Source organism: Psilocybe cubensis, chromosome 2, assembly GCF_017499595.1.
Source record: "Psilocybe cubensis strain MGC-MH-2018 chromosome 2, whole genome shotgun sequence".
NCBI lineage: Eukaryota > Fungi > Basidiomycota > Agaricomycetes > Agaricales > Agrocybaceae > Psilocybe > Psilocybe cubensis.
In genome coordinates this window covers 3,124,444-3,149,523 of record NC_063000.1, presented here as the reverse complement: position 1 = coordinate 3,149,523, position 25,080 = coordinate 3,124,444, and the positions used below count along the sequence as shown (strand labels likewise).

Sequence of the window (25,080 nt, the reverse complement as noted above, 5' to 3'; positions counted from 1 at the left end):
AAGGTTGACGGTTCAATCCTTGAGCAGGCCATTTATTTCGCTCGCAGACTACAAAGTCTATAAGTATATTGTAAGTACTACTGTATGTTGCATGGGCCTTGATTATATAGTTTCCATAAATTACTGTATATTGTGAATACAATGTATTAAACCTATGTAATGAAAATATATTAGATAATGATGTTATGTAAGGCTACTAAGTGCAAAAAAGGCTACTGGAAAGTGTGGTTACTACGGTGTCTACTGTAATATAGGTGTGTACTACTGAAAAAAACCTTTTCCGCTGATGCATTGTCCTCGACTGGAGAGGCGAGTACGGTAGTGGCGCTGGCGAGGAGGGCGCTGAGAACGATGAAGAATTTCATTCTGGTAGGACATTCGTCAGTCGTTGGTGGTTCACATCCATGGATGTAGAATGTGCATACACTTGTTCAGAATCTATCCCAAGTATGACGATTTGAAATTAGTTGAATGGAATGGCTAAAAAGGAGCAGGTAGCTCACAACAGTAGACGAGTTATTTTGCTGGGGATATACTACGATGCTCTCCCCTCCTTTTATACCTTTTCTTCATACACATTTTGGTTATATTTTCTGTGTTTTATTTGCGGATATCCATAATATCTTCAACCATAACATATCTCTATTCTGTCAAGGGATTGGAGATGAGTACTAAAATTTTAGCGGCAGCTTGCCCGTGTCATAGATCGTTTGGAATGTCACGGGTGATATGATAGTATGATACAACCAGATTGATCACACCTTATCTTTCACCTCTCGCATACACATACGCATGTCTTCAAACTACCGCAGGAATAAAATACCGACTTCGGAATGTAAATATTCGAAAGTTATTAGTATGTCGACTACAAGATGGGCCAGGCTAGCCTCGAGTGTTTTAGCGCTTTCATAGGCTGCTTTGAATGGACGGAGAAGGTGTTTTCTATTTTTTGTGTTACCTCTGATGACCTGATCTATCGATGTACGTTTTACTCTCTTCTATCTGCACTTGCACCACATAGGGCCCTCAATATATGCAACAAACTCGCCCCCAAACCTTAATCTCAATAATTATATCATGTTTTTGTGAACAGCTACGCTACTTACAGGGTACACATCTACAACCTACAGAAACCATACAACCCAAACCTGGTTCCAGATTCCATGAAGACCAAACAAAAGTCTACCTGTCTGTCTGTGAACCAAAACAAAAAAGGGTAGAAAAAGGAGTGGATGGTGGATGAACTCAGAACAGAAAATAGAGAGAGAGAAGGAGAGACCAGAGATGAGTTGACAAGGAGAGAGAAAGAGACAACAGTTATCCAAGAAAAAAGAATGAGATGGGTGTCGGTTGACAGTTTGAGTTACAAGACGATGCAATGTTGTTGTATAGATAGGGATGTGTGTGTTGTGTGTTGTGTGTATCGGTTTTCCGATTCCAATTCCGAGGGATAGTAGCGTGCAGCGGTGCTGGGATGTGTGAAGATGGAGATGCAATGCAATGAGAATGGAGGATGAGATAGAATGATAGTGGAGATGGAGAAAAGAAAAGAAAAGGAGAGTGCGGATAGTAATGATGTAGATGGATAGATGGGTGGAGGAGCGGAAGAGAGCAAGAGATGGGGAAAACACAAGTACAATGCAGTACAATAGAATACAAGGGGCGATATACAACATATTACATTAGGATCAAACATCACAGCACAAGAGTCCGACAAAAGGAGAGAGAAAAAGAGAACATATGGCACAGGAGACAAAAGAACAAAAAATAAAGAAAAAGCAGAGAACAAAAAACTGCAAAGAGAAAAAAAAAATCAAAACCAAATCAGCAATGACACAAAAAAAAAAAACCTCAACATTCCCCCCCTCGCTTTCACCGATGACAATTCATACCTATCACCAAAAACTTCACCCGACAATATCAACCGGCTCCAAAAAGCTCGCCAGCGCCCATCCAACCACACCCCGCCCGTCCCGACACAGCAACAAGCAATCCTCGCCATCGTCAACATACAGCGGCAACTTTGGGTGGATGCTCGGGTGCCCGGCCTCCTGGAGCACCTCATACAGCTCGCCCTCGCGCAGCGTGAAGAACGGGAAGGAGTAGTACGATATCGACGGCGGCGGTTTGCATGGATGGATCACTTGACAGAAGTATTTCGCGGGTTTGGATGCCCACGAGTCGCGCTGTGCCGAGGTGAGCGGTTGTGGGTCCGACGAGGCAGTGGTTTGGGGCGCGGCAGCAGCAGAGGCAGCGGCGGCAGCGGTGGAGGAGATGTTGGGGTTGGACGAAGTGAAGAAAGCCGTGATGGACTTGACGGACCCTGAGCGCTTCCGCGAGTGCGTCTGCTCCTTCGACCGCCTCTTTGGACTTTTCGTCAGCCGCTTTCCATCGAACTCGCGGTCCCTCTGCTGCTCGTGCTCCCTGGCATCTCGCCCGCGCTCCTGGGGCCGCAGTTGCTGATGCTGTGGCGCATAAGCGTCATACTCCTCCCACTCAGGCTCCTGGCGATACACCCTTTCCTCGCGCTCATCAACCTGCACATGTCCGTTTCCGTGCCCGCCCAAGCTCACAGGCATAGACTTCATCCGCGAAATACCCTGCCTAGAACTCGCGGTGCCATTACCACCACTCCCAGACGGGGGCGAATACGGGTACTCCCGCGCACCCTCATACGGCGGCGGCAGCGCCCCGCCATGCATGGCAACATACTCCGCAAACTCATCCGCGAGGGCTACATGGCCTTGGGTACGCCTCCGCGCAGGGATCGGCGGCGACTGGGGCGGCGGCGAACGTGCCATGTGCTGCTGGGGCAACGGCGGCGGAGGTGGTGGAGATTGCGGGTAATGAGGGTACTGGCGGTCCTGCGAGGCGGGTCGTCGCCCGCTCGTACCGTATCCCGCCTTGTTGGAGCTGGCATCACTCGCGCCGCGGCCGCGGCCTCTGCTATCTCGCTCTTTCTCCTTTTTATCACGCGGGACAGGCACAGAGCCTAAGGGCAACGGGCCCGAGACGCTGTACATCGACGCTCCGCCGCCAAACAAGGAGCTGCTGACCATCGACGGCACGAAGCCACCCGACGGCGAGGCGACGTTGGCCGTCGAGCTCGATGCGGTCGCGGGCGCGGGTGCTGGTGCTGGCGAGGATGCGAATGAGGAACTGTTGATCGTCGATTTTTTGTGGTGAACAGGCGAATGTGCCGGTTCGAGCGCGGCGAACATGGATTGTACTGTCGCAGCGGCGGCGGCGTTATCCTTGTTGTTGCCATTGCTGTTATGCGCACCCTTGCCGCTGTGCCCGCTAGATTTCGAGTTGTGTTTCTCCAGCTTACTGTTACTATTCCCACTGCTCCCACTCTCGCGTCGGTCCTTGGGCGTCGCAGGCGCAGGTACCATCGGCATATAAAAATTAGGATACGCAAAATACTCCGCGAGCTCCGTTGGCTGCTGCTGCTGTTGCTGCTGAGCGACCAGCGGGCTCGCCACAACCGCAGCAGCAGCAGCAGGCGTGGCAGCCCCCGAAGGCGGAAGCTGGTACGTATAAAAGTACGTCCGCGGCGTAGGCTGCAAATGCGGCACAGGGCCCGTGATCGCGAGCGTCTTGACGACCTCATCCACATCCGCCCAGCGCGCACACCACACCGCACACGTCTCCTCCCACCCTACATTCAACTCACTCTCCACGCGGAGCATATCCCACAGCTCCGCCCAGTGCTCCTTCACATCGCGCCAGAACCGCGTCTGCAACTCGGCGAGCCGCCGGATGAGCACGCTGAACCCGCGGTGCAGCAGCTGCAGGTACGTCGGCAGTTCCGCGGCGAGCTGGCCGCGCAGCGCGAGGTAGTTGGTCGATGCGGCGAGGAGCGCGGCGGGGGGTCGGTTCTTGGCGGAGAGGGGCATCGTGAGGAGGTGGTAGTGGTACGGCTCCTGCTCGCCCATCGACGCGAGAAGCTTGAGCGGCTGCGTCATCGTCCCGAGGAGGTGCGCGAGGTCCTTGAGCAGCCGTTCGTTGATCGCTGCTTCGAGGTCCGCAGAAAGAGGCATAAGTTTCTCGCGGATGACCGCGACGAACGCGTCGAATGCCTCCGAGTGCTGCTGCTGGCCCGCCGCATCAGACGCCGCATGAGGGTCAAGCGCAAGCCCAATAACTTTGGCAAAGGACAACGCCCACGTGCGCAGCGCGAGCATCATATTGGACATCATCTTACCCCAATCCACCACATTCCTCGCAAACTGCTGCGCAAACACCTCGATCTGCTTCAGCTCGCCCTGCAGCGCGTCCACCAGCGCCGCTTCGCTGCCCCCACCTGTACCTCCGGGCCGGCTGCCGTCCAGCGCGTCGCTGCTGCCCACGCGCATCGTCGCCGCCGTCACCCCGCCGTGCCGCAGACTCTTCACTTTACTCAGACTCACACCCGCACTCACACCCACGGGCGCACTAGGCTTCTTTACCCCTTTACTCGTCAACACATCCTTCACCACCTCCGCGCGCCTTCTCCCCTCATTCACATTCCTTGCCAGCTCCTCAATACGCTCTTTCGCAGCCTTGAGGTTCTCCTTGTCCGGATGCGAATCCGGCGTCTCGTCGATGATCGTGTGCAGGAGCAGCGGGTACTTGAGCAGCCGCTGCACGGGCTTGATGAGCAGCGACGCGAGATCCCACGCGTGCGTAAGCGCGGACGCGACGCGCTGCGTGTACGCAAGATACGCCGTCAGCGCGGGTGTCTGTGGTAGATTCTGCAGGTGCTGCAGCGCGCTTGGATGCCGCGTAATATATTGCTTGTACGGCCGCTCCCACATCGGGACCTACCCAAAAGATTTGAATAAAGCCTGAAAAGTAAAAAAAGAAATAAATACGCACGCATTCCAGGAACAGTGCACCGATAGTATCGTCCCCTTCGGCTCCTCCGTCCAACACGCTACCCAGCGCAACCTCGAGCCGATCCGCAAACGCATCGCTCAGCAGCGCCAGCTCTTCAACATTGCCAAAGATAACCTTGACATCCTCAGGCGCCATCGCCGGTCCCAGCGACGCAGTCGACGAGTCAGAGGCCGTGGAGAGCGTGCGGGTGGACGAGGAGCCCGAGGTCGGGTTAGATGTCGTCGTAGTTGTTGACGTGAATGCTGATGCTGATGTTGACGACGCGGATGTCAAGTTGGGAGTGGACGCCGGCGCGAAGGAAGACCCGGAGGCGGGCGGCGGGGATAGAGGTATGTTTTGCAGCATTGGCGTCTGGCCTAGAATCCAAAGAAAAATTAGTTTTTAGTTTCATCTCCACAAGTGGATCATAAGAAAAAAAAATTAATTAAAAAGAGAAGCGAAAAAGAAAAGTGAAAGTGAAAAGTAGAGTTTGGTATAGTAACGTATAGCGCGAAAGCGGAGTGCGCGAGAAGTCCAGGAAAGAAAGTAAGTGGCGGAGGAATGGAGGAAGGGCGGCGCGGAGAGTAGTGTAGGCTGTCAGAGTGGCTCAAGGCTACACTCTACCGCGGACTAGACCTCCCAAAGCTAATCTAACCAACAACCAAACCAGCAACCAAGAAGCACCAGTCTAGGGAGTCTAGAGGCAGCAAAAACCCGTTCTATCCCAAGCGTATGCCGAGTGGGGTAGAGCGGGAGTGAGGGGGAGGGGAAGTACATAAAATCAAATGGATACCATCGCCGCCTCAACGGCATACTACTAGCCAAAACGAAATTTGAATGCGAACGGAAATGGTCGTTCCCATAAGCCGTAAAGCATTGCAAAAGATGTGAAAGGAAGAAAAAAGGATAACGTCATGCAAGCAAGCAAAAGCGAAAATAATCGATCAGAGCAAAAAGTCCATCGTTCCCAAATCTGTGAATTGCTCCAACGAAAAAAGACAAGAGCATGCTCCAAGAGTAAATCCGAGGTAGTGGCTCCTAACATCGCACATCGCACGTTGCGTTTCCACCTTCCAAGGAGAACAAGACACGGACACGACCAGAATACCGATCGTTCCGTTTTCTCGAACCGTTCTCGGAGAAAGACACCCGAGGATTTGTTCGGCGCAGCTCCCCGTTGCGCAGGGTATGGTGCGTGTTGTGCAGAAAGCTGCTGAGCTGAAGAACAGCGCGTTGTACGGCTGCACGTACCGAACGTACCGTACGGACGGACGTGTGTACGTACAAAAGTACACGGACTCTATAGTACCGATGTGCGATGTGCAATGTGCAGTGTGCAATGTGCCAAACCCCATGCCTCCAGCCACACGCCAAAAGAGTAATGAAAGGTAGTGAAAGGAAAGAAAACGAAAGAAAGTCATGGAATGAAAGAAGAGAAAAGAAAGAAAAAATGAGAAAATAAAAGATGAAACGCACCTAACGCCAATGGGATGTGTACCTCCCTAATGAGAGCTAGATCGGACGCATACGCGCGCTCGGAGGAGAGCAGCTCGTGCATTGCATGGTATCGTTTCGACATGGCTTGTGGTGGTTTTGTAGTGGTGGTAGCGGTAGTATCATGTTTTTGCGGCCGAGGTTGGGGCTGAGGCTCGGACACGGAGGATAAGGATGTGATGGATGTGGGCGCTGAGGACCGGGAGGAGGAGGATATCGATGTTGATGTTGAGGTAGATGGCGAGGAGGTGGATGTGGACGCTAAAGAGGACATGTAGCTGGACATGTAGGCAGCAGCGGAGGCGGAGGTTGTGAAATTGGTAGGGTTTGCTAAAGCGTCGTCCTGGTCATTTTCTGGGTGTTGGGAATGTGAATGCGAAGAATCGTCTTCTGCTTCGAGGTCTATGCTAAGTGGCGTCTCTGGTCTTTCAGGAAGTTCTTTTTCAATCTCCCTTTCTCTTTCTCGTGGAGCGAACTCTTTGACTGCATTCCGGTCCTTTTCTCGTTCTCTCTCTTGTTTAGCAGGCAAGAGGTCGACACTAAAGCTGTCGATGGTAGCTAGGAGTGGGTCGATGAGTTCGTTGAGGTACGGATAGGCGTTCTCTCTGTCCCTGTCTCTGTCCTTTTCTCGTTCTCTTTCTCTCTCCCTATCGCGCATCTGGATGCGCAGGGCCGGTGTGGACGGCATGGGGTGAGTGGTCATGGGGAGAGTGACTGTCTGATCCTGCTCGTCTGTTCCTGGGGGTGTCTTGGGCGACAGAGGGGCGTCTGAGTCTAGTGTGGGGGTGGCGGAGTTGTTGGAAATGGAACGGGCAGGTGGACGGAGGGGAGAACGGACTGGGAGAGTTGGTGGTGGTAGTTGTGAAGAAGAAGAGAGAGGAGAGGGACTCGGATGCACGCGGACAGAACGAGGCGAGTGAGGGATCGAGTGCGAGTTGGAAGGAGTGGTGGTCCCTGCAGAAGCGACCGTGTCCTCCATAATAATACAAAGTAAGTCGCCAACCGAATAAGCGCTGGACAACGACGATGACCTAGAGCAGAACAAGGCGTTGAGTTGGATGAGATGGTGAAGACGAGTTTCTTGCGAGCGTCAACACAGTACCGATCACGCGCAGCCTATTCTTGGCAGGACTTCCCGTCTTTCCTCCATGTTTAGTCCGCCTTGTTGCTATTCACACATGATTCTCACATGCACTCTGTCCCCACCATGTGTCCCTCCTAGACCTCGCTGGCAAATTCCACATGCCAAAACCGCAGCGTAACTACTCCACCGGCCCCGTCGTGATAAATTGACGCGATAACCAACAGAAATAGCAAGGATACTCATGCCTACTATTTGCTTGCTATCTTGAGCATCTATCTCATCTAAAATATGTCTTTGGCGCAACGGCTCAAATCCATCCTTGATGTCCGTCTTCTTAGGTTCCCGGTCCTGGTACGGTCCTCGCCCTCCCGGCTCTCATCGAGAGCTCTGTGAATGTGCCAAGATAGACTCGTGGGCGCTATTGCAATGATGTCAGTGATATATGCTACTGCAATTTATCACCCGTCCACCGGTGACTGCGGTGCTCTCATTATCCAACCCAGGCCAAGCAAAAACACACAAACCCCGCTCACAAGTCCCATTCAATTAATTATCCAAAATTGCCATCTTCGACTTCGACTTCGAATACAATTAAAATCCACAACCACTCCAAAAATTCGGCGCCTATTACCACTATCCATATACCCAAACTCCAGTAAAAAAAAGAAACGCATCGGAGCCGGACTGTCTCCGGTGATCCTCCAATATCCATATACAGAGGTAGCGCCTACTACAATCTAACAAGCTACAAGGTCCAATTTCTCCGACAATTCCTCTCAAGCAGTGCTTATACCTACCTAAAACCATCCAAAGAGGCAAAACAAAAGCACCGAACCGCCTCCGCACTCCGCATTCTATTCCATTCAGCCCCGGTCCAACTTGACTATCCAAACTCCACAACACAGCACATTTACAGGTCAACATCCTATTCAAAGTGTATTCAACGCGCCCGGGAAAACCTAGGGCTAATCCACGTAGCGTACACGTCGACTTGGAGCTGATTGTTTTGTTTTACAAAATTTTGACATAACTTAGAACTAGTTATGCATCGTCACCACAGGCTAGAAGCAATCCAAGGTCGATCTAAGTATTCGTCTATTTCGAACATACCGATGACAATGACAATCAAACTGAAAATGAAAAGCCGGTGTCAATATTGTAAGTAAAGTAAATGCACTAAAAAAATCAAGATGTTCTAAATAAAACAGAAACCTTGTCTACAGGTACTAGCAATACATAAATCCCTCCGAGATGAACCGACAATCTACACATACGTATAGATATATGTATATACAGATATACATAGTACCTGTGGGGGTGTGCGGGGAAACGATCTGAGGAGACCTCGGAGGTGATCCTCCGCAGCCTTCAAACAATTTACATACCCCGCCGGATCAAACCTATCAAACAGGACTCGAGTACCCTTCCGTCCCACCTCCGACAACAAATTATTACATTATCACAGTACAGTGAAATGAAACTCACAAAATACCAAACGAACAACGAAAAAAACGAAAAAAAAAAAGAAAACACGAAGTCGTCTTCAATAGAAGAGGAACCAACCCAGGTAGACACATACTGTAACTTGATAATCACTACAATACACAAGCATCTGTTTTAATTTTCGGCGGACGGATGGAGAGCAACGACAACAGCAGAAGGAGATCGAGAAGGAGGAGGAGGAATAGAACTAGAACTAGGACTAGGAATAGAAAATGTGGTATAAATTAAGGTATTCCAAAGTATCATACTAAAAAAACAAAAAAACAAAACCTGTTACCCCGACGTACTATATAAATATATACGTAAAACAAAAAAACAAAAACAGAAAAGCGCTTTGTTAATTTTTAGAACACGCAAGTGGTGCTTGTCGTCTGTCGTCTGTGTCATCCATCCATCCATCCGTCCGTCCGTCCGTTCGTTCGTCGTCGATACCATACACGTAAATCCCCCCATCCCATTATCCCATACCATGCCATACCATACCATTAACCCAATACACCCAACCCAACCCACCTACGCCAACTCCTCCATCACAGTCGCATACGTATCATCCGCATCAATCCTCCGCTCATACCACCTCCTCCCCTCATGCAACACCAAACTCACCCCCGCCAACCCAAGAATAATCCCCAAATCATGCATCCCCAGCGCATCCGTCTGAAAGATCTTCTGCATAAACCCAACATACACCAGCGCAAGCTGCGTGAGGAACGAAATCGACACCGTCGTAATCAGCATCTTGTTCTGGAACAGCGCGCACCCGAGGCCGCGGTTCTGGATCGCGGATACGAGGTCTAGGAAGACGAACGCGGTGAATGTCTGACGCGGGGAACGAAGAAAAAAAGCAAATGCAATCAGAATTGGCTAAAATGTGGGATAAAGAAAGGGGGGGAACTGTACCATCGTTTGTTCCCGTCTTGACATATCCTCGTCCTTGAGCGCAAAGACGTACACGAACAGTGTCCCGACGACAATGATTGATGCCGAGAAGAGAACTCTGCAGAGCAGCCTCTTCGTGATGATCGGCGCGTTCTTTTTGCGTGGTGGGCGGCGCATCACAGCGGGATCTACAGGGTCTACTCCGAGCGACTGACTAGGCGGGCCTGCAATCAACGTAATGAGGGTATGATAAAGACATGGGTGAGGACAAAGACATACCGTCCATGAGGATGTTGATAAACAGGATTTGCATGGCATTTAGCGGGTTGTCCAGACCCAGCATCGTACTCAGCGAAATGAGTGTCAACGCAGCAGCAGCCGTGCTAAGCTGGAACGACAGGAAATTCTGGATGTTGTGGAATATCGATTTACCTACACCAATACGAATTCAACACCTCCCCCCAACTTCCAAACAGATAGGGAAAAAAAGACAAACCTTCCTCAACGGCGGGCAATATCGTGCTGAAATTATCGTCGACGAGAATCATATCAGCAGCTTCCTTCGCCACGTCCGTGCCGCTCTTGCCCATAGAAATTCCAATATCCGCCATCTTGAGCGCCGGTGCGTCATTAACTACACACCCCTTCTTAGAAATATATACGCTAAAAAACAGAAAGGAGCGCACCTCCATCACCCGTCATAGCCACAATCTTCCCTCTCGCCTGGAACGCCTCCACAATCGCCATCTTATGCTTCGGCGTCGTGCGCGCAAACACACTGACGCTCCCCACCCTTTCCTTCAGCTGCGCCTTGGTCATCTGATCAATCGCCTTGCCCGTCAAACAATGCGCAGACGACACCCCCGCCGCACCCCCGCTTCCCGCTCCCAGACGTCCGACGCGCAGCCCGAGTTTCTGAGCGATGGAGAGAGCAGTGGGCTCAGCGTCACCCGTGATCATGACCACTTGCACACCACCAGACTGCAGCAGATTGATCGAGTCCGCGACACCCTTGCGCGGTGGATCAAGCATGGCCTGGAATCCCACAAACACCAAGTTCGTTTTCTCACCAGCTTTATCCCCTGCCCCATTAGGCCCAGGCGACGGTGCGCGCGAGCCGTGCGGTGTACTACCCAACGAGCTCGTATTGCCGTTCCCGTTCAGCCCATTTACAGGGTTCGCAGATCCGTACCCAAATGCCATCGCAATGACCCGCAGGCCTCTCGCTGCGGTCGCGTTGGCTCGCGTCATGATCACATTCTTGGTGTTCGCGTCGAGTGCGGGCGTCGATTCCTCGCTGACATAGTAGAACTTGCACCGGTCGATGATAGCCTCTATTGAGCCTTTGATGTAGTACATCTCCCTCGGAGAGCCGTTCACTTGCAGGTGGGGTGAACCATCTTCGTGGATACCGGATACAGCCATATATTTTTGTTCAGAATTGAAGGATTTCTCTGCGAGGCGTTTGAATGTCTGTAGTATGAATATGATTAGTAACCAAACAACCGCAGAAAAGAGGCGACACTCGACATACCTCGCGTCTGTCAGGGACGCCGAACAGCTGTAGGACATTGAGCAAAGCAACATCAGTAGATTGCCCGACATATACTCCATCTTCATTGCGAATAAGAGATGCATTATTGCATAGAGCACCAATATCTAGCGCCCGTTTGATAGCTGGTGATACAGTGCCTGTGTAGGGTATCGAGGAGCTTGGGTCCAAGAACAGAGTCTCGTCAACAGCATAAGCCTCCGTCACCGTTTGCTCGTTTTTAGTCAACGTTCCTGTGTAGTATCAGAATCGATCTAGAAAGTAGCCAAAACCTCAACACCTACCTGTTTTATCTGAACAAATAACAGAAACAGATCCGAGAGACTCGACCGAATGCAACTTCTTCACGATGGCTTTCCGCTTGGCCATCCGCAAAACTCCAAGCGCCAATGTAACGGTAGTGACAATCGGCAAACCTTCAGGGATGGCAGCTACGGCAAGCGAAACACCGATCGTAAACATCTCCAACCACGATCTTTTTTGTAGAACACCAATCAGACAAATTACGCCAATAACGCCGAAGGACATGAATGAAAGCTTTTTCGCGAGTTCGTCCATGTTGAGTTGGAGGGGTGTCCGACGCTCCTCAACCTACACGCACCCTGTGATTAAGTCAATGGGCCTTGGATTTTTTTGCAAAACGGTACATACATCCTGCATCATCGAGAAAATGACACCGAACTCCGTTTCTGCGCCTGTAGCAATGACAATTCCGGTACCGCGCCCTTCAACCCGAACATCATCAAAACCTGGCAGACAAACGTGGCAAAGGAGAAGCCAAGCCCGACGTACCGTTTCGGACCAACGTGCCCATGTAGACGATGCACGTCCGCTCCGCCAGCGCGACTGGTTCCCCAGGAGCCGCACCGTGCTCAAATCGACATGTGGCTGTATCCTTCCTGCGCGCTTCCGTCTCTCCCGTCAAACTGCTTTCGTCCACTTCGAGGTCAATTGCGTCGACAAGACGGATATCGGCCGGTATACGATCGCCGGTGGCGAACTTGACTAGATCACCTGGTACGAGTTCATTGGCAAGTACGTGAATCGCTTCGCCCTCGCTAAAATGATATATTAATAAGACTTTGGTGAGAACCGTAATACAGATCCGAGAGGACGTACCGGATAACATGACAGTGGTGAGGAACCAGTTTATTTAGAGCTTCCAGACTCTTTTCGGACCGTCGTTCTTGCACAAAGCCAACTGAGTTGTAGATATGGTTTCGTCAGTGCTCGAACAGCATCGAGGATGGGTAGGCAACACACCCGTTAGAACAATTAGTACTGCGACCGTGATACTGACTGCATCATCTATGTTTCCCATAATAGCGCTGATAGTTGCGCTGGCACATAATAGAAGGATCAAAGGAGATTCGTAAATCGTTTTGGCAAATTTGAGAAGTAGTGGTTCTGGCGATGAGACAGAGAATTCGTTATAGCCATGGTGTTCGCGTAGTGTGTTAATGTCTGTGTGTAGCAATCCGTCTGTCCCAGAGCTTCTAAAGTAGCTGATAGTGGCCTTGAGGGGAGTTAAAGTCGGACATAGAGGAGAAAGTGGTTATAAAGCCTCACCTCCGCTGACATATGCGCAAACTTCCCAGACGCGGTGTCTTTACTTTGCTCACGGGAGGCAGGTGGCGTCTCTCGTCCATTCTCGACCACCTGATACTCGTTCGTCTGTCGACCGGTTATGGTATTGACAGCTCGCGTCCAGAGACTAGTGGCTTCTGCGTTGACAGCTGCAGCGAAGACGGCTGGTGAAGCGAGGGCTGCTGCACTCTCTGACTGGTGCCGCCTGAGAGTTGTACTATACGCAAAGTGGGCGTCGGCATCGGGTGTTGGCCGCAGACGTGTGGTGTTGTCTCCAGAGAGTAGAGGAAAGTAGGCGGATGCTGGAGGAGAAGGACTGCGCCCTGGTATGCTGGCCGAATGCTGATTTCCGTAGCGGTAATTTGACGAGCTGGAGGCGGCCATTGGAGAGGTAATTGGAATTGCGGTGAGATTCCTCTTTTTTCGTTCGTAGCCCATCCCGGATGAGCTCTTTGGAGGCGGCATAGTACTAGTTGTACAAAACGTGAATATGAAATGGAAATGAAGACGCGCTACGGTGAGCTCGCTTTATATAGTGTGGAGGACGGGTAGAGGTGGGAAGCAGTATTATCTGGACGAGAAGCCAGGGTGATATAGAAGTGAGAACTTTTGTCAACAAAGTCGGTAAAGACTTGTCGACTGCGATTAGACAACTCGAAGAAGCTCCCCTGTTCCGCGCACAACTCTCTCGGCGCAACACGTCTTTGTCTGCCTAGCCCTTTACAACCAAACAAACAAATGCCTTCTTGATCCTGACAATACTCTTATGACTAACCTTTTCAGTGACTCTGTTGTTGGTCCTTCACCCAGTCTTCAAGTTTCTTGAACCTTGGCTCTGGGTATTTCTCCACAGCAGAATGGTTTCACCGTCCAGAATACACCCAATCTTTTCATTCCTGACAACTATCCGTCTATTGTTATGTTACCCCTAGTAATAAGATCTACTGCAAACACTGCCAAAATGCCCCCACAATCACGAAGAAATACAATTGGAGACAGAGAGGAAGCTCAAAGAGCGCATCAAATTATTTTTGATCCATAAGTAGTCCGTTTACATTTCATCGCTGGGTCATTCGCAAGCAAACGATGTATCATGTAATTCGTTTCTATTAGTGTCGTGCAGCGGTATTTGAATGGGTTTTCATCAGTGTACACGCAAGTCCGAGTCCTAATCATACAGCAACTCCGCGGTAAAATATACTTATAGCTAAATAAAATAAATCCATGTTTTTTTAAGCCACTTCAACGGAATGGAAGAAAGCAAAAATCGCCAAGAAAAGAATGGATTGAAATGACTTGAAGTTGGTATCGCCTTTAGCACTTATACACCTTCGCAGGGTATCTTAGATAGTAACTCCATATCGTGGTCAACCTGAGGGCGTGCGCGATATGAACATAGCGACATCACAATGTTGGCTAGTTGTTTGCGTCTTGTTCGTTATGCCTGCGGAATTTTTGCAGAGGTTCGTGTTGGCATGTCTAAGCTTCCAGCAAAGATCCTATGCCGCCGGGGGTGAAGTGCTCATGCATCTGACAGGATTTTGCTTGTCAGTGATATAAAATGCACATGATGATCCTGACAACCACCGTCCAAATGGCCAAGCCATTTCTTGACTCTAAGAATATAGCTTTTGTTGAGGTTACAAAACTTTAGACCCACCACCACCACCGCCAAGTGACCATAATGTTCAGGGTATAGTATTCGGAAACGGATACATGCTGAGTAAACAAATAGCCAAGGTACTCTGTATTTCTTGTACACTACTAGGATATGCATCGCCTTTCCCAATCGCTGTTATATAAGGAGTTTCCAGTTTTTCGATGCAAATGTATACACATTTCCCAGTTATCCGGTATGGCATCCTCAGATCGTCGGAAACTTGGTCTTTTAAATCTAACCCATGGAGTCACCAATGGGGACTCAAGTACCTTCTCCCCAGTTCTTTGTACACCTACGGAGTCGCCTACCGCGAGTCCCAGCCATGGTAGGTGATGCGCTTTTCCTGACCATCTGTGATGATCAGATTCCTGTTTTATACCAAGATTCACAAATTGTGGAAGAAGAGGAACGAGCCGTGCGACGCCTACTCGAATCGTGGATGGATCGACTCCAATTGATCAGCGTTCTCGTATGTATTCAAGCTTCTCATGATCTTCACGGTAATTGACGTTGATCCACAATGACCTTCCACGCTCTGCCTATTTTAGGCAATATTCTTCGCTTCCACTGAGGCGACGCTCCTGAGCATTACGATGCCGCAAGACCAATACAATCCAGACCTTTCTATTGCATCCCAAGCCGCGAACGTTGGCCTCACAGGGGGGCTGCTTCTTCACATCCTAGCAGGTGCGTCTATGTTTCGAAAGACCTATGGATCTCTATAACACATATTTATGCTATAGCATTTATATCATTTCTGGGAGGCTTCTTTCTGATTAAATACCGCATCATGTGGGCTAAAGTCGAGCAAGATACAGTCATCATGAGAAGAAATCACGGCTCTGGCTCTGGCAGCACCGATGCATTCTTCCCCTCCCCCACCGCCGCAGAGCGCTCTGATATTGACCTCGGCGTAGGCGGCGCTGGGAAGCTTTACACGGCCACCGGAAACATGAGTGGAATTCCTCAATATCAATACGCACAGCCAATGATGACAACCCAGCACCGAGTACAAGAAGCTTCCGCTGACTCGACTTCCCATTTTTGCTTCACGCGCCCTCCACCAAGTCTCACGGAAAGCCCACGCAAACGCAGCAGGCGCAGATCAATCTGGGTGCTCAAGGAGTATCCAAGTGTATATTCATCTAACCACAACAGGGTAACTTCGGGTGCCGGAGCTACTACTCGTGGGTCAGGATCTGGCCAGGCGACGGTCAACGACCTTCCAGGCCGCAAACTCCATCCCCTCCCCACAAAGCTCCTTCAACGCTTTCACGTCCTATGCGTCATACTTACGCTACTTGGTTTCGTCTTCAGCTTGCTCGGAATTGTGTGTAATGTCTGGGAGCGGCTCCCCCATGTCGTAGGGATCGCGTGCACAATCTTCGTGTGCACTACACTGGTTATTGTACTTGGGATGATATTTATCCCCGACTTAGATCCAGAGGACAATCTAGTATACCCAAGCAGCTGACCACATTTGGTGGTTTTTGGCAGTCAGCATACATCGAATTTCTGATTCAGAATTGGACCATAACAAGTAGCACAACAGTAGTACCCTGGTGTTTGATTGGACAAATCGCCGTTTCGCATCTCTAGTAAATCTTCGTATGTAGTAGTAGTAGGAAGGATAGTCTCTCCCCATCATTAGCCAAGTTCCTTTTGTATTCTTTGCGCGATCTCCTATATTACGAGTTATGTTAAGCGCGTTAGGCGAATAAGCGCCCGTCGGCCACATAAAAAGCCAGCAACCCCACTCGGGGAATGATTTTCACCGCTTGGCAGTAAGCACTCTCCCGACTCTTATCATGGCTTCAATCAGTTTCCGACAGCTTCCCAACTTACAGTACTCGTCTATTCTGGCACTGATTGACACAATCTGAGATTTTTAAAGATATCGATTCACTTATCTAGTACAGCAGAGGTAATGGTGTTTCTCTATCGATCATATGCGCCATCATACAACCACAATGGTGTATAATGCATTCGGGAAATTGTATGCCAAAAACGGTAAGCTTCTATCCCGAGGCTTTGGACTGGTACGGGTTGGTAGACACGGAAAACGACGACCAGTGACCATCTTTGTTGTCGCACGGGCCGGTTTTGGCGGACCGAGACTCCGGGATGGGAAGTGTTCTTTATAAGGGTCCGAGAGTCACCTCAATATGCAAAGGGATTTCCCTCGAAGCTCCGCCTACTTACCACCAACGTATTAACTTTATCGATAACATTATGTCGTTTGGAAAGACGATCACCCTCTCTGACGGTTCGAAGATTCCTCAGATCGGACTAGGGACATGGTTGTCCAAACCTCATGAAGTCGAGAAAGCGGTGCGTTGGATAGATATGATGTCAAACATTGTAAACGATGCTCATCGATCGCCTATGTCCCTAGGTTGAGATTGCCGTAAGAAATGGGTACCGACACCTTGATCTCGCGATGGTGTATCGCAATCAAGACGAAGTTGGTGCTGCGCTCAAGAAAGTCATCCCCTCTGTCGTCAAGCGCGAAGAGCTTTTCATTACATCGAAGCTCTGGAACTCTGCACATCAGCCGCAAGAGGTCGAGAAGGAGCTCAACGAGACACTCACCCAGCTCGGACTCGAGTATTTGGACCTATATCGTAAGTGCCCCATTTTAGACATAGCAATGACAGCTGCGGCTGTGGAAGTGCGCCACACTGTGTTAATACTGACATCTCGACAATCCGTAGTTGTTCATTGGCCAGTTGCATTTGCCTCTGGAAGAGGACTCTTCCCTCCTCACCCCACGAAGGAAGGACAAGTCGAATTGGATACTGAAACAAGTTTGGTCGATACATGGAAAGCGATGATTAAAATCCCCAAGTCGAAAGTAGGTGCATCAAATCAACACGAGTCCAGAGAAAAATTGTAACATACCGAACAGGTCAGATCTTTGGGAGTGTCGAATTTCACTATTGAACATTTGGAAGCGATTATCAATGCGACAGGCGTTGTTCCAGTAAGACGGCTTTCTTAATGCCCACTTCGTCAACGCAATGAAGCGAATACTAATCTGTCGTGCAGATCGTGAACCAAATCGAAGCACACCCTCTCCTTCCTCAAGACGACTTGGTTGAATATTGCAAAGAAAAGAACATCCACATCACCGCGTACAGTCCTCTTGGAAACAACGGTGCGTGAGAGCAATATTTCATATGAAAGTTTGCATTTACTGACACCCGTTGTACACAGTGCTCGGAAAACCAAAGTTGACAGACCATGATGTCATTATAGAGACAGCCTCGAAGTTGAATGCCACGCCAGCACAAGTATTGATAGCATGGGGGGCAGCGCGGGGATATTCGGTCATCCCAAAGAGCGTACAGGAACACCGCATCTTGTCCAACTTCCAGCAGATCGAGCTAAGTCCAGAAGACTATGCAAAGGTCTCCAGTATCGTCGAGGGCAATCGCACTAGGTAAGCGTACTTTGCGTGTAAATTGACAACACCAATAACTGTTGTGCAGATTTAACATCCCCTATACTACGTGTGATCCTGTTTGGGATATTAACTTGTACGAAGAAGAGGACGAGAAACCGGCCACTCACCGAGTTAAAATTCAATGATTGGCCAACAGTCGCCGTGGGAGATCTGCGACTACAATTTGGCAAGCTGAACTGTACATAGGTGAAAAGAAACTTCATATATATCAATTTTGTAAGCCATGCATCAGGTCCTCAACGACTATTCGAGTTAGAAGCTTTTAGAAGTGGTCAAGAATCGGTACCGAAGGCGAGGCACGAGATCAAAAAGATGTGTAAACAAGCTCAAATGGTCCGTGCACAGATAGCCAGTATAAATACATCGCACCGACATCCGAACAACTCATTCCACGATGAGTGCGTAGCACTCATCTATGGATAAGATAGCAGCGAGGATGACGATTGCTTATTTGAGTTTTGTCTTCTCTGTTTTAATGATCGTCTTAACGTCTTCCGGTTCCTGAACCTGACACTTGTCAGGTCTCACCTGTCATACCTCCCCAGTCTCTTCTGTTGATTCTTTAATTTCTGTACATCTATATAATAAAAGTTGTCCTCGTATTTTTCTCCCCTACCGGCTCGTCTTCAGACTCGTCCAGTCTCATCTCGTCTTTCCCCTCGACTCGCCTCCGATTTTTCTTTTGAGCTCGCCATGTCTGAAGCCGGCCAATCCGTTCACGACTCTCGCGCACCGTCTCCCGTCCCAGCGCCGCCTGCTAATCCTCCCAGAGCGCACATTACCCGTGCTGTTCCCGCTGCTTATGCTGTCTTAAAATCTCTGCCTCTGCCTCTGAAACTGGCTCGCAACAAGGCCATTGTGGCAAAAAATCTCGAGCGCATCACCAAAACTGCTAATCATAGTCTGGATCCCGCGGCTTTTCCTATGCCCGGATCCCCCGAGGCCTCCGTTATCTCTCTTTCACCCGATGACGAGGCTCAGCTCAGAATTCCTGCTATTGCTAAAAAATATCTGGATAAAGATGAAATCCCTGATTATCTCATTGCCTGGCTCTCTGAACAGGACTCCCTTGCCAGAGAACAGAAAAGATCTATCGAGGACTCTTCCATCAAAGACCTCCCTTCCTCTGCTGAGGACAGAATTGCCAAGCGCAGATGCATGCAAGGCTCGTCCCTTTCTATTCGTGATCCGATGGCTCCTACCGTCATTGCTTTTCCAGAAATCATGTTCCAGACGGAAAAAGCTCAGGCTAATCTCCCTCTTCCCTTTTTCACTCAAAAAAGTCTCCGTTACATCATTGACAACCTTGCCAGCCTTCCTATCAAGAAGTCCAATTCAATTTCTCCAGACTCGAAAGCTCTCTACATCCTCGACATCGAAAAGCTTACCGCCAAATTGGGGGAAGAGCTTTCCCTTGATTTTGGTTCTTTCATGCAAGCTGCCGATCAATATACCCGCTTTCAGAGGGAGCGCGCTTCTGATGATGAGTGGATTTCCATTTGGACTGGTCATTTTTCTTTCTGGAGCTCTCGCCCTGATTCTGTCGCCCTTTATCCGGCATGGAAGGTGGCAGAGTTCAAATTGCGTCGTGATACTCACACTTTCCTTCAACGTTTCTCTGTTCTTGACTACGAGACCGCGTTTAACCATGCTATCTCGGAGTACAGACAGGCCCAGGCTGCACAATCTCAGGTGGCAGCCCTCTCCTCCAAACTTGCTTCACTCGAAGAGTCCGTATCTCGTTTCAAATCCTTCTCCTCTAATCGCCGCTCTGGCAATTCCTCCTCCAACACTCTTTTTCAATCAGGCAATAGGTCATCTACCGGCCCACCTATCTGCCTCCTTTGTGCAGAGGTCGGTCACTCCCTCGGCTCCCATCCCAAAGACAAAGTCCCGGCTAAGTTCCCAGATGGTAAGAATGCCTGGGCCCACTCCCAAGATGGGAAACTCCTTGCTCCTGACAACAGAGAAATCTGTCTTTCCTTTAACATCAGGGGCCCCAACAACCCTACCCCATGCGGACACGGCACTGCCCGTTCCCACATCTGCTGCTTCTGTGGTTCTAAATCCCATCACGCTTTCTCCTTCACCTGTCGGGCAAGACCTGCCTACAACTAATTCATCTTTCTTCTCTTCTCCTCCCCGCCTTTTTTATCCCGACTTTTCCTCTCGCATTCATGTCCGCCCCCCATTCTCTCCTTCTTTACACACTCTCCCCAATATCTTTTCGCGCATTGTCACTCCCTACTCACCCGCTGCCTTTCATTCCGCTCTCAAAAAATTCAACCTCTCCTCAACTTACCCACTCCTTGTTCGCAACCTTTCATCCGGCTTTCCTCTTGGTCCCATGCCTCCTCTCTCCTCCACCCACATCCTAAAAAACCATCCCTCTTGTTCTCTCTTTCCTGCGGAGGTTTCGGCCTACATCAATGACGAGGTTTCTGCTGGTCGTATGACTGGTCCTTTCCCCAGAGATCTCATTGAAAAAATCCTCCGCGGACCTTTCCAATCCTCCCCTCTCATTGTTGCAATCCAACCTCAAGCTCCTGGAGAGCCCGACAAAATTCGTATTTGTCGCAATCTCTCCAAGGCTACCTCCCAAGTTCCATCGGTGAACTCTTTCATCCGTAAATCCGATTTTCCGACACGCTTTGACACTGCCGTCCGCGTGGCTGACATCGTACGTCTATCCTCCTCTCCTCCATCCCCTCCTTCTCCTTTCATCCCCTCCCCTCCCTTCATCCCTTCCTTTTCTCCTCCCCTCCCTCCTCCTCCACCTTTCCCTTTCTCCTCTATCCGCACAATGCACTCCCTCATCTCTTTGCTTCCCTTCCTACTTCATCTTATCTTGACTTTCCCTCTTCCTCTCTGATACCTTCTTCAGGTTGCTATGGCCCCCCCGGGCACTCAGGCGGTGACGGTAGACATTGAAAAATTCCACCGCACATGCCCTGTCTTCCCAGACCACAAGCCATGGCTTGTTGTTCAAGGTCTTGGGGAAGACGAGTTCTACATCGATCATGTTCATCCCTTCGGTGCTGCTTGCGCCAGTTCCAATGCAGGCATGATTGCCAATGCTCTAGTTGATATCTGGATTGCATCTGGCGTCAAGCCTATCCTGAAGTACGAGGATGACCTCAACATCCTTCGCAGCCCCTCCCTCTCTGGCCCCTTTGTGGACGGAGCCTTCCGCTACGACTACGATTGGGACTCAATGATGTCGCATGTCAGTGACCTAGGTGTCCCTTGGCATCCCACCAAGGGCACTCGCACTTTCTCCTCCTCCACTATCTTTTTGGGCCTGGTCTGGGACTTTGCCAACCACACAGTTGCGTTGGCCGATCCTAAGCGCCTAAAATTCCTCGCCCGCGCTCGTCACTTCCTTGACAATTTCAGTGGCCATCGGTGTCGACTCAGTCAGGTGGAGAGTTTGCACGGTTCTCTCTGCTACATTACCATTGTATATCCCCTTGGTCGTTCACACCTCCCTTCCCTCTCTAACTTCGCTGCCTCCTTTAATGACAATGAATACGCAAGCCGTTACCCCCCTCCATCGGTTTTGACAGACGTCAGTTGGTGGATTCCCATTTTATCCTCTGTGGGCATCACCCGTCTCCTTTCACCGCTTGGTCCCGTCGTTGATCGACAGATCTTCGTGGACGCCAGCACCTCCTGGGGCATTGGTATTGTTATTGATGGGAAATGGGCGGCCTTCCAGTTGTCCTCTTCCTGGAAGGTTGGCCGACGCGACATCTGTTGGCTGGAAACCATCGCTATTGAACTCCTCATCTACATCATTGAGGGCTTACCTCTATCCAACATCCGCCTCCTGATTCACTCAGATAATCAAGGCACTATAGGCGCCTTTACCAAGGGCCGCAGTGCTAACCCTCACATCAACCTCTCCATCCGTCGTTCTTGTGCTGTCCTCTCTTCCATTTATATTGTTCCAGAATTATCCTACGTTGCTTCCAAAGAGAATCCTGCTGACCCCCTCTCGCGCGGATTGGGTGGTCCTCTCGGCTTTGAATTGGAGGTTCGCTTCTCGCTGCCTGGCGAGCTCCGCTCCTCTTTCCTGCCCAATGCATTGTTCGCATAAAGGGCCTCGGGAAGGCCGATGCTCCACGTGTGGGGAGTCCGCTTCCTCGACTTCCCTTCCGCGCCGCGTGTCGCTATCAAACATCCCCATTTCACAGTTCCAATCTCATCCCTTTTCCTCTTTGCTTTCTGACCCCCCTTCTTCTAAAATTGTACGTTCTAGTAAACCTCGTCGTAGCCGCTCTTCTTCTTCTTTCCCTTCTAAAGTTTCTTCACTTCCAATTCTATCTTCTTCCAAAAAGTTTCACCCTCGCCCTGTTCCTTTCCTGCTTCCCCCCGGATCCCCTTCTTCTTATTTAAACCCTCAGATTCCAGTACTTTCTCCAGTTTCACAACCCCTTCCCTCACCATCCTGTTCCCCTTCGTTAGCTAAGGTCTCTTCACCTCCCGTGTTAAATAACCTTCCTCCTGTTTCATCAAACCCTTTATCATCATCTCATCCTTTCCGCCCCAACGTTCCTGCTGCTGCTCGCCTCACTTCTTGGACTTCCTCTTTTGATCAGTCTCACAGAATGGACCTGTCCTCATCTCATCCCCCAGCTGTAGTGGACCGGGCTTACGACCTCGTGGCACGGGCCCTCGCTGATAATTCAAAATCCACCTATGCGGCAGGTCTCAAACGTTTTCATGAATTCTGCGACGAATCTTCCATCTCCGAGCCTTCCCGCATGCCCGCATCCATCGTTACCCTTACTGCCTTTGTTGACTGGGCCTCCGGTCGCGTTTCTGGCAATACAGTCAAATCCTGGCTTGCCGGTGTCAGAGCTTGGCATGTCCTCAAAGGGGCTGATTGGCACGGAGACAACGAATGGCTGTCTCTTGCACGGAAAGCAGCCAGTAAGGCTGGTGTAGCCTTCAAGCGTCCTCCGCGTGCTCCGGTTTCCATCGAACATCTTCTTGCCCTCCGCAATTCCATCGACATCTCAAAACCCTTCGATGCGGCAGTTTGGGCTTGTGCCCTTGTTACCTTTTTCGGCTGTCGTCGTCTTGGGGAAACCACTGTCAAGTCTGCCTCCTCCTTCTCTCCACTGCTCAACGTTTGCGCCTCCGACTCTCTCATAAACTTTCGCTATATCAATGGTTCTGCCGTCTCGGCTAGTTTCCACATCCCCTGGACCAAAACCACACACGAGGAGGGCGCAGATATCATCATCACTGCCCGCAGAGATGCTCTGTGCCCTGTCTCTGCTCTTCTCAACCATATGATTATCAACAGAAATCCTCCTCCCTTATCATCTCTCTTCGCTTACCGCACCAACAATGGGGGTTGGGCCCACTTGTACAAACACACTTTTCTGCAATTTGTGTGCAAAGTGTGGGACCGTCTTAACCTCGCTCACATATCCGGCCACTCCTTCCGCATTGGTGGTGCGGTTACCCTCCTCCTTGCCGGTGTCCCTCCTGAGGTATTTCTCTTCATCTCCTTCCCTTCATATCTCTTATCTCTTTCTCTCCAGGTTGTGGCCGCCACCGGTGGCTGGACCTCGCTCGCTTTCCTTCTTTATTGGCGCCGTATGGCTGAAATCATCCCATCCTGTACATCTGCTGCATATTCCAAATCAAACCTAGATAATGTTTCCGCTTCTGTCGAACAATTCCGCATCAACTGTAACATCTCGCAATCCTCGCTCTCCAATGCTGCTTCTCTCAACTTATAGACCATTGTACTTTATTTACCTACTCTCTGCTGCAATATTTCCCTTCTCGCTACTTTATTCCGGTATAAACTTATCCTGTGTTCACTCAATTAAATCATGCTTATTTTCTTGACATCTGGTTTGATATCAACGTCCGTCCTCTTCTAACATTGGTGCTCAGCTCTGCTTGGGTCTTCCTTGTGGCCCGAGAACCCACGGCGTTGGTGGTGAGCTTGCGCTCCGTCTGGTACTGCCACCGTTGGTTCTCGTTTGCGATTTCCACGTGGTTCGATCCAAGCGCTCAGGCCTTTGGCGGCTAAACCTTTCTCCTCGCTTTCGTTTCCTCACGACTCGCGCTTTGCGTGTCTCACTTCGAATCCGGTCATTTCTCGTGACCTTCACTTGGTCTTTCCTGACCACCCGCCAAAGCCCTACGCACCCACGGAATATCAGATAACTCGGATATTCTGTCACCTTCTCCTCCTTTCACTTCTACTCAAATTTAGCACATTCCGAAAAAGTGCAATTTAATCCGAGCGAAATATATCTTATTCCACGATGAGTGCGTAGCACTCATCTATGGATAAGATAGCAGCGAGGATGACGATTGCTTATTTGAGTTTTGTCTTCTCTGTTTTAATGATCGTCTTAACGTCTTCCGGTTCCTGAACCTGACACTTGTCAGGTCTCACCTGTCATACCTCCCCAGTCTCTTCTGTTGATTCTTTAATTTCTGTACATCTATATAATAAAAGTTGTCCTCGTATTTTTCTCCCCTACCGGCTCGTCTTCAGACTCGTCCAGTCTCATCTCGTCTTTCCCCTCGACTCGCCTCCGATTTTTCTTTTGAGCCCACCCTCCTCTCCCTTTTCTTTCCTTTTTCCAGTGTTTGGTACTGCCACCGTTGGTTCTCGTTTGCGATTTCCACGTGGTTCGATCCAAGCGCTCAGGCCTTTGGCGGCTAAACCTTTCTCCTCGCTTTCGTTTCCTCACGACTCGCGCTTTGCGTGTCTCACTTCGAATCCGGTCATTTCTCGTGACCTTCACTTGGTCTTTCCTGACCACCCGCCAAAGCCCTACGCACCCACGGAATATCAGATAACTCGGATATTCTGTCACCTTCTCCTCCTTTCACTTCTACTCAAATTTAGCACATTCCGAAAAAGTGCAATTTAATCCGAGCGAAATATATCTTATACTTACCTTGATGGCATAAGCCCCTTCAAGTACCTGGGTTTGTGGGCCGTGGAAATCCCCCAT

The 25,080-nt window shown here is 50.0% G+C and overlaps 4 protein-coding genes across 4 annotated transcripts; 2 read left to right on the top strand and 2 right to left on the bottom strand.

Moving 5' to 3' along the window:
• Nucleotides 1-1,907: 1,907 nt before the first annotated feature.
• Nucleotides 1,908-7,333, bottom strand: JR316_0002529 (Rho guanine nucleotide exchange factor gef1; the record flags this gene model as incomplete). Its single annotated transcript, XM_047888321.1, has 3 exons — nt 1,908-4,805; nt 4,861-5,237; nt 6,337-7,333. The coding sequence occupies 3 exons, from the start codon at nt 7,331-7,333 to the stop codon at nt 1,908-1,910; spliced, it is 4,272 nt and encodes a 1,423-aa protein (XP_047753244.1).
• Nucleotides 7,334-9,454: 2,121 nt separating this feature from the next.
• JR316_0002528 (Calcium-transporting ATPase 1) lies at nt 9,455-13,424 on the bottom strand (the record flags this gene model as incomplete). Its single annotated transcript, XM_047888320.1, has 12 exons — nt 9,455-9,760; nt 9,842-10,044; nt 10,100-10,252; nt 10,317-10,454; nt 10,507-11,293; nt 11,355-11,605; nt 11,657-11,963; nt 12,024-12,097; nt 12,165-12,430; nt 12,492-12,573; nt 12,636-12,888; nt 12,942-13,424. 12 exons carry the CDS (start codon nt 13,422-13,424, stop codon nt 9,455-9,457), a joined length of 3,303 nt encoding a protein of 1,100 aa, XP_047753243.1.
• A 1,390-nt stretch (nt 13,425-14,814) lies between these two features.
• Nucleotides 14,815-16,093, top strand: JR316_0002527 (uncharacterized protein; the record flags this gene model as incomplete). Its single annotated transcript, XM_047888319.1, has 4 exons — nt 14,815-14,944; nt 15,003-15,088; nt 15,168-15,306; nt 15,363-16,093. The coding sequence occupies 4 exons, from the start codon at nt 14,815-14,817 to the stop codon at nt 16,091-16,093; spliced, it is 1,086 nt and encodes a 361-aa protein (XP_047753242.1).
• A 758-nt stretch (nt 16,094-16,851) lies between these two features.
• On the top strand, nt 16,852-18,210 carry JR316_0002526 (D/L-glyceraldehyde reductase; the record flags this gene model as incomplete). The annotated part of the gene is made up of 7 exons (XM_047888318.1): nt 16,852-16,950; nt 17,015-17,243; nt 17,334-17,473; nt 17,528-17,602; nt 17,668-17,776; nt 17,836-18,061; nt 18,111-18,210. The coding sequence occupies 7 exons, from the start codon at nt 16,852-16,854 to the stop codon at nt 18,208-18,210; spliced, it is 978 nt and encodes a 325-aa protein (XP_047753241.1).
• Nucleotides 18,211-25,080: the final 6,870 nt, after the last annotated feature.